General features: G+C 41.0%; 1 protein-coding gene across 1 annotated transcript in view; it reads left to right on the top strand.

The window, feature by feature from the left end:
• L2hgdh (L-2-hydroxyglutarate dehydrogenase) overlaps positions 1-9,551 on the top strand; it is a 57,555-nt gene that overhangs the window by 26,544 nt on the left and 21,460 nt on the right. Inside the window, exons 5-7 of the mRNA XM_023723738.1 lie at positions 1,757-1,919; positions 4,352-4,386; positions 9,395-9,541. Coding sequence (XP_023579506.1) covers positions 1,757-1,919; positions 4,352-4,386; positions 9,395-9,541 — 345 coding nt within the window. The remainder of the gene's footprint in view (positions 1-1,756; positions 1,920-4,351; positions 4,387-9,394; positions 9,542-9,551) is intronic.

Below are 9,551 nucleotides of genomic sequence, written 5' to 3' on the forward strand. Positions count from 1 at the left end.
ACAAAAAAAGGAGATACAAAGGAAGGACCATTTTGTATTTGTATATACAGAATAGTTAGGATAGATATACAGCTACTTTCACTTAATTCAGTGAGAAGAAAGAGGTGTACTAATAGTGTTTGGACAGAATATCCTGCCTGCTTCTTGTACTATGGATAACCACTAAGAAGATACAATGTACAATGTATTAATTATTGAAACTGTCCTGTTAATCAGCTTTGAAACTGTCTCATTGATATTTGTTTCTCAATAAAATAAAAAATAAAATTTTTCTAAAAACAGAATGTCAGGTATTTGAAGGAAATTTATAAAAAAAAAAAAAAAAGAAAATTTTCCAGTTTACCATATGCCAAACTCTACAACTCAGTAATTTAGGAAAGAGACGGTTCCTGCTTCTCTCTGAGGCCTCTGCAGAAGCGAGGCGCTGTGTACGGATAATGGTGCTATGCATGTATTTTAATCATTAAGGCTGGGAATACAGAGGAGAAAATGTCATTTGGTTATTTCATAAAGGTGTCTTGAATAAATTCCTCCCTTTCTGCTAAGCTCACCTCTACTTCCAGGAATGTTGGGCAGAATTTCTATGGCACAGGGTTACTTCTGATTCTTTTAGGAATCTAGAAAAAAGAAATTTATCAGGGCAGCTCTAAAGGACTCCTTGAGCCAAGTCCCTTTAAGGAGAAGACTTAAGTACTCTCCAGGGAAGACTGTTGGGAAATTTCCAACGGCCTCCGTAAACGTAGCCTTTGGAGAATAACTCTTGACAGCTCTCTCTGGGCAGATCTTCACTGTGACCCCTGAGTTCAGTTCTGGTGATCGCTCCACCTTGCCATTTAGCACTATTGGTCAGGCACACTCTTGTTCATTCTTTTCTCCTGGATGAGTCTACCCTCAACTTTCCCTGGCCTGCTTGTCTGGTTCTCGCCTCCTAACCTCCCATGGCCTCAGATTTCAAGCTGTAGCCTGCTGACCTGGCTAGCCTGTGCTGCAGCCCCATCTCAGCGCAGCCACCTCTGCCCAGCCACCAGTCCCAGGCCAAGGCGTCAGGCTGCCTGCTGGCCGTGGCTCTCTCATTTCCCTGGTGCACACACATGGGGGTAGGGAGAGCATCAGCCTCGACGGGGAGCGAAGCTTGACCAACACAGAGAGAAAAGAAGGAAGACCTTCTAGAGGAGATCTGTCCAGAGGGGAGGAGCGGAGCCACAATGACAACATTAATTCCTCTAAAGAGGAAAATTGTTTTCTGATGATAAGAGTTTTTTTAAAAAATTACTGTTATTTCTTTTCTGTTAAACATTATGTATGTGGTGATCATCAAATTCAGGTATATAATGGAGCAAGTTTTTATGTTTCTCTTTTCCTTTAAGGCTATCAACCAGCATAGAGGCATTGGCCTGTAATCTCAGCACTCAGGAGGCTGAGGCAGGAGGATCTTAAGTTTGAGAGCAGCCTAAACTACATAGTTCCAGGTCAGCCTGGACTATATTGCAAGATTCTGTCTCAAAAAAAAAAAAAAAAATTACCAATTTTTGCCAAGCAAAGATCATATTTGTTATTCATCAAAATAAAAAGTAGGTAAATTCAGCCCCAAATAAAATTGTGAACAAGTCACATTGTTTTGTTTTGCTTTTTGCAGAACCGAGAACTGAACTCGGGCCCTTGCGTGTTTGCCAGGGAAACACTTACTCTACTGAGCCATCTCCCTGGCCCCGGTTGTTGATTATATTGTTTGGCTTTTTTCCTGATTCTATCCCAGGGTCTAATGGCTATTGATTGTCCTTACACTGGCATCGTGGATTATCGGCAGATAGCTTTGTCATTTGCCCATGATTTCCAAGAAGCAGGTGGCTCTGTCATCACTGATTTTGAAGTGAAAGATATTGAAATGGCTAAAGAAAGCCCTTCTAGAAGTAAAGATGGTAAGCCACTTTTGTCTTTTTCTGTTGAAAACCTAAATTGAGTTTTAGTGAAGCTTAGGAGTGTTTTTGTCTGGGGTGGTATGGTAGGAGGCCCACCTGGAGGAGGGTGCAGGCCAGAGGGGTGCAGAGAGGCGAAGTGGGACAGACACAGGAGAACTGCAGTTGCCGGGAGGGTCTGGTGCCGAAAGCACGGATGAGACAGTCAGGCTGGGACTGAAATCTGAAGAGGTTTATTGATCTCCAGCCTCTTCCCACACTGCATGTGAGGGAATCTCAGTGATGCTTGTTTATAATGCAAATTTTAGCATCATTGTGGCTTAATGAACCTGACTTGCGATACAGGCTTAGGAACAGTGGGAGTCAGTTTTGTTTTTGTTTTTGTTTTTTTTAATATCTTCAAGTTTCAGAATGACTATCCCTAGTCATAGAAAAGACTCAAGACATTCTGAAGCTCCCTCCACTCCCCCTTCTTCATTTTTTTACTTTCTTATAGTACTGGGAAATGAACCCACATCTTGGGTTCATGATATCACTAACCTTTTTTCTTTTCTTTTCTTTCTTTTTTTTTTTCCCCGTGTTTTAGGGAAGGGTCTACAGGGTGTTCAGAGTCTCACTACTAGATCGGATTCATAGTGATTCTCCTGTTTGCAGCCTCCCAAGAGCTGGGATTACAGGCGCATGCCACCACACCCAGTCTCATTTGCTGTCTCAGTGCATCCCAGGGGGTGGGCTGGCATAGCAGGCCTGGGGATCGAACTCCCAGCCCCTGTGCCTGCTTGCAGGTGCTTTTAATCCGCTAAACTATTTGACCGGCTGCCCCTCACTAACCTTTTTATTTTGAGACAAAGTCTAAGTCATTAAGATGCCCAGCAGGGCTTGAATTTTCCTGCTGCTCCCAGAGTGTTGGGATTACATGTGTGTGCCACTGCACTGGGCTTCCATCTCACTTTAGAGTGTACGTAGAGTTGGTTTTGTTTTATTTTGAAGACTCTTATTTTTTCTTTTAATCAAATGAAAGATTTGTGAGCTTTCTATTTGCTTCAAAGGAGTAAAAAGTAGTGTTTAGTTCTTTTCACCTTGACAGGTTTTAAAGACATCTAGGACATCTGAATTATTCAGCCAGTATCCTTTAAAATTCTAAGGTAGACCCAGTCCTAGCCCAGGCCTGTTGGTGCCCTGGAGATTTTTCACGCCTTGGATCAATGCATAATAGTAAATTCAGTATGTCAAGGAGTAAAGTACATGAGAAGACAGGAAAGGAAAATGTAAAATGTATAAACAAGGTCTCAGGCAGACTATAAAGTGATTCCCTTAAAGCTGTTTGTGCTGTTGTGTCCTTTGGAAACTGTACACGCCTGTTTTAAAAAAACACTACTCTGTAGAATAAATGATTTTGTAAGTTATTGGAACTTAGAAGTCAAAAGTAAAAATAAAATAAAATAAAATTCTAGGGTAGGGGTTGGCCACATAGCTCAGTGGATTAAACTGCCTGCTTAGGCAGATATAGGGACGAGGGTTCAGGATTGATCCCCAGCATGCTGTGCCAGCCCCACCCCCTGGATTGTCCTGAGACAGCCATTGAGACTGAGCGTGGTGGCACATGCCTGTAATCCCATCGCTTGGAAGGCTGAAAACAGGAGGATCACTACAAGTCAGATCTGTGTAGTAAGACCCTGTAGAGTCTATGCTAAATACATCAAAAATAAAATAAAATTCTAGGGTAGTGAACAAAATTTTTAAAAGGGATTGTTGCAGATAGGTAGCATAATGAATCAAATTCATGATTCAGGTAGATTTTCTTAATTTTCTATAATTCAATTTTTTTTTAAGATCTTAAGATTTCATGTTTCTGAGTGGGAATTAATTTTATAAATGGTCTGTTTATTATTGGAATTTTTGTGTTATGACCACTCTTCTCTAAGTAGCCCAGACCCTGCATGGAATCTGGTGACTGACATTTGCATAGTATAGACTTTTGGGGCTGGGGAGATAGCTCAGTAGAATAAGCACCTGTCTGGCAAGCACAAGGGCCGGAGTTCAATCCCTGGTTCCAAAAAAAAAAAAAAAAAATACAGACTTTCATATTGGGAAAATTCACGCTGGGTTAGATGGCCCACTGTACAGTGCCTAGTGAAAACTAGGACTGTCTGTGATGGAGCTGGGGTGTGAATGGTTGGTTAGTGTAGGTTAAACTACTTAAGACAAGCTGAAAAACTTGTCAGTTTTACATATTGTCAAGTATGGACTTGTTTAATCTTGTTATTCGGTTAAAAAAAAACCTTCAAATGAAAAACTGGGTCTGATTATGACAGAAGAAGGTCACTCACATTTGTTTTTGGTTAAATTTGTTGCTAGTCATTTAAGTTTGTTAAACAATGGTGGCCTGCTTTCACTAAAAAGCACTTTCACTGTTTCCTTTTTTAACCCCCCAGGGATGAAATATCCAATTGTGATAAAGAATACAAAGGTAAAGTCTTAAGCAAAACTGTTGTCCATTTTCCTGTCTTTTTCTTTTCTTTTTAAAGAATGAATTAACACACAGGGCTGTATTTTAAGTTACTGAGTGAAATTTCCTTAATGTAAAAGTAGTTCCAAGAGAAATTCTTTTTGAGCAGATTAACAGCCTTCATTTTAAGAAAAGTCTCAGCTTGGAAAGTCTTCCTGAAGTGACAGTGCTGGCAAAGAACGGGCCTTTAAGGCCACCTGGAGTGTTTATTTTTACGGCAAAACATAGGTATTTTATCATCCTGCAACTCAAGGACACACAGACATGCAGAGGAAGGTGGCCTGTTTTCCTTCAGCTTGGCATGATCAAAGCAAGAGCCATCTAATGGTGTAGAGTACTGGGCCTCTGTGTCCTCAGGACCCATCAGGAGGACAGAGTTCCTCTTGTGTGTTTCAGGATTGCCTGGAGCAATCGGGCCATGCACACTCGTGAGAGGGGCTAGGGTGCAGAGGGCAGAGGCTCTCCAACTTGGGAGCTAGGAAGCAGGTGTCCACTGCTGAGGGGCACTGCAGACTGAAGCTCCTGAGGAGGTCTAGGGGAGCCTTGCCTCTGTGCAAGCACCCGGGTAGGGGCCAGGGCAGCTCTTGGTCAGTACAGACCGTAGCTGGACACAGGCTGGATATGGGACTAGGCTTGCTGGGCAGTGCGTGTCTGCCACCACCCTGGACAGCCTTCAGAAGATAATGACTGCTGATTTCATTCTGCCCACCAAGTCTTATGCAGATCGATCCTGTTTTTGTCAACTTTAAGTGGGAAACAGAAAAGAAGGGGAATCTGGCAGGCGTAGTCCCTAGCATAACCAGATCTACAATACAAATCTTTCTAGTCCACCCCAGCAATGTAGTGTCCATATGTGTCCCTTATGACCATATTTAGCTTCCAGATAAAACAGAAAGAAAGTTGTGCTTGCACCTAAAAGGTTTACCTATGCCTCATAGAACCCCCCCCAAAAAATACTCTCTCCAAAAGAGATGCAAGATCTCCTGCATTGTCGTAGGGAGTGTTTATTCTGAGTAACATGCCCCCTTTGAGAGCCTTTAACTCAAATACAGCGATAACTGGGGGACTCATCATTAACTGATTGCAGGAGTTTGACTACCAGACCAATGGTTTTGGCAGGTAAAGGTAGCAAGTGTGATGCAGTTAACACTGACACGTTGTAGCTTGCACACTGAGTACTGATTGAATGAAGAGTGCAGAGACATTTAGTTTCATGTAAAAATGGGGTCGGGGAGATAGCTCAGTAGGATAAGCGCTTGCGGGCCTGAGTTCAGTACCTGGTTCTGCCAAAAAAAAGCATCGTTATCAAATCTGATGAGTTTCAAAGCAATCAACTGCCAAGATGTGGCCATGCTGAGGTATAATAAGCACAGACACTAGTAAACATCTTAGACGAGGTTAGTAGCTCTTAATTGGAAGTGATCTTGCTCCCCAAGAGACATTTGACAATGTCTGGAGATATTTTTGGTTGTCACAACTAGGGAGGGGTAGGTCTACTGGCATTTAATAGGTACAAGCCCAAGAAGAGGCCCCCCCAAAGTAAAGAAATAACCCACCCTTGCCAACAGAAGCAAAGTTGGGAAGACCTTGTGTTAGAAAATGGAAGAATGAAGGAGATATATGTATTAAGTCTTCTAAAGCTGCCACAGCCAAACAGCATAAACAAGGTAGCTGAAAATAGAACTTTTGGACAGCAGTCCCTGGGGAAAGAGTCTAATTTACCTCTACAGAGCAGGTTGTCTTATCTGCTGATTATTAAAGTCTTCTTTGGCTCAGTGAGCATTCATACTGAATTCAAGCATCTTTACCCTCCTAGCCTGTTTTGGTCAGTCTTTTTACGTGTCTTATCTTCAGAACTTCTTTTCCTGGCCCACCAGTACCACAGTACTGCACGTGAAACATTGTTAACCATGCCTCTGGCCATCTGTCCTTCTAGGTCAGAAACACCAGCCCTGATGTTCAAAGGTCTGCCTCCTGGGAAAATTTCCCTTGCTGTAGTTCTTCAAGGCCATACCCGTGTGGGTGTCCAGAGCTATAGCTGCCCCCTTTCCAGGGGCTAAATGTTGTTCAGAGCCATTTGTAAATTGCGTCCGTATTTTTTCTTCCTTGGCCTACTGGCCATGGAGATCTCCCTGTGAGTCCAGGGGCACAAATTGAGAAGAACAGCTACTTTTGTAGGAGTAGACATCATGAACCACATGCCTCTGTAACGCATATGTACCTGCAGGACCTGTAAAACGCTCATCTTATGTATTACACCTCCTTTTGATGATGGAGTGCTGTTGTACAAACCCAGTTTTTGTGGCTTGGTGAATCAGACAACACCCAGTTAATAACCGGTGGTTCGTATGGTAACTTGGTGACCTGTGGCCAAATGTTAAGTTAAAGCCAGAAGCACTTTCTCAAAAGGAAGATTATTATCTTCTTAGAGGATGGTGTTAACTTTTCCTCCAAAATCCTAAAGCTCTTATTGTGGTTTGCTTATAAAACCTTCGTAAAATATCTCTGCTTATTACAAACACTTCAGTTACCAGCAGACCCCCAAGATCAGGTGGGCAAGTAGCAGAGTAATCGGGGTCTCCACTTAAAAGAGGCGTAGAAGCCCATTTCTGTCCCTGCTGTCATCATGGGAGATTTTCATGCAAGTGTAGCATCATGTGGTAGAAGACATACAGGGCCCTAAGGGATACCTGTGTCTGTGTATTCTGTCCAGTTTTCATAGTAAGGTCATTTATCTTGGCATTTTCCTTTAGTATAGTTTTTGGGGTTCAAGTTCAAATTGTGCACCCACTTATCAGATTGAATTTGGGTACCTTATGAGAAGTTAAAAGGAATTCTTAAAATGAATTTATAGGAGGATTTGCAGATTAATTTATACAGTAGACATGGAAAAATGTCTTTTATTTATGGAGGACTAGAGATTGTTTTTCAAAGGAAATTTATGATTAAGCAAAATATATCATTCATTGTTTGCCTAAATTTTAGCTTCTAAGTGAATTAGTATGTTACTGAATTTAATGATTTGTTTCATGTAAAACATACATGATTTTAGAGACCTGTGACCATTGTTAATCTTGTCTTTCTTTGAAACTATTGAGGTTTTTTTTTAAAGAGAATTATTGCACGCTGGTACCATTCTATAAATTTTGTTGCTATCTGTACATTTATCATAAAGCTTATCTACATTTTGTGTTCCAAGAACAAAAGAATTGCTGATCTCTTTAAGTAGGCACTGGTAGATATATATCACTTAAAAGTATTTCTTGTACTTCTGGTACATAACTGTAGATGAACAGGAAAGATATTAACCTGTTTAAAAGGAGAAGCAGTTTTTGTTGTTGTTGTCACTGACATAGCCCTATTGACTTCAAGTTTCTAACTAGTGGTGAGTGTCATGAGTTAGGCTAGCTAACTCAAATTTACAGCCGAAAAATTTAGTCTGAGTTATCTCAAAAATGTGACTTATATAATTCTTAAAAAGAGGCTTATCTTTCTGACAAAAGAATAGAGTGCATATAGAATAGAAAATAGAGCTCAGTAGAATAAGGCTGAGTCAGTAAGGGATGAGGAAGGAAAGGAAAAGAAAGGAAAGGAGAGGAAGGAAGGAGAAGAAAGAAGAAAAGAAAAGTGTGAGTTGAGACAGATGAGGACTCCAAGGCTTCAGAAGTGGGTTGCTAGGGAATAAGAACAGAAAGATACCAGAAGCAAAGAGTTTCTAGTCCTTTACAAGTAGGCCTGGATGTGACAGGGGACACCTGGTGTCCCAGTCCCTTGGGAAGCTGGAGTGGGAGGCATGCTTGAGCCCAGAAGTGCCAGGCCAGCTGGCCAATGTAGTGAGATCTTAGCTTAGAAAAGAAAGAGGAGATGAGAATTAGCGTCTAGTGGTGAACTGCAGTTGGATGATGTCATTTAGGTAATAGGGTGGTAAATTGGCTAAGCCTGACAGGGTGAACTAAAGCTAAAAATATGCAGATAATCATGGAATAAAATTTGTGGGAAATCACAACATCCTAAGATTAGCATTCTCCTAATCATTAAAACTTACTTTGGCTGTCGTGTGTGCCCTCAAAAAGTATGAATTGAGCGAATGAGGTTTCTAAAGTAGTTTCAGGGGCCAGGGAGATAGCGCAGCAGCATAAGTGCCTGCTTGGCAAGTGCAAGGTCCTGAGTTCAATCCCCAGTACCCAAAATGAAATGAAATGATGAAAATAAAATAAATAAAGGAGCCTCAGTTTACAAAGTATAAATTCAGCAAGAAGGAGAAGTTGGTTGGTGGGTAGGTTGCTGTCAGAATCGAGTAGGATTATTGAGTGTGAAGCAGCCCAACCGTAACAGGATTATTATTCACATAAGATGAAATAAATGGTCTGAAATTGAGAAGAGGCCAGACTGGCAGAAGTCATCTAAACAACGTTGCCACTTCCTGTAACAAATAGTGAAGAAGTCCATACTCGGTCCTAGTAGAATAAATGTGTATATCTATGCATGCGTGTGAGTATTCTGTGTCCTTAGTAGGTAAGCCATTATTATCTCTAACTTACAGTACAGAATTTGAGGTCACATCCTATTGCATGCCACTGTACTGTTTCTGGCTGTCACCTAAATACTAAAGAACTTATTTACTGATATGTACATTGAATTTTCTTTTTCAGAAAAATTTCTATTTTTGTGTCCCTATTTTCTCTCCTATCACCTGTTTTTCCCTTTTGGCTTTTCTGCTTTTATCTGTACAAATCATATTTTTTTGTTTTTAATTAATATATTAGTTGTCCATATTAATGGGGTTCAATATGACATTTCTGTATATGCAGCATGAACTAATGAAATTCAGCCTTCCTCCCACTTCTGAACCTCTATTAATTATTCTGTGTTCAGGTTAATTTTTTTTAGCTTGCACACACAGAAAGAAAAATACCACCTGTTCTCTCTTACATGTGGAAGCTGCTCATGCTCTTTTATTTTGCACTAGAGAGAGGAAATTCGATGTCAGTATGTTGTGACATGTGCAGGACTTTACTCAGACCGTATTTCAGAGTTGAGTGGCTGCAGTCCTGATCCTCAAATTGTACCATTCCGGGGAGATTACCTGCTTTTGAAGCCAGAAAAAAGCTACCTTGTAAAGGGAA

This window comes from Octodon degus, unplaced genomic scaffold, assembly GCF_000260255.1.
Source record: "Octodon degus isolate 3935 unplaced genomic scaffold, OctDeg1.0 scaffold00102, whole genome shotgun sequence".
Lineage (NCBI taxonomy): Eukaryota > Metazoa > Chordata > Mammalia > Rodentia > Octodontidae > Octodon > Octodon degus.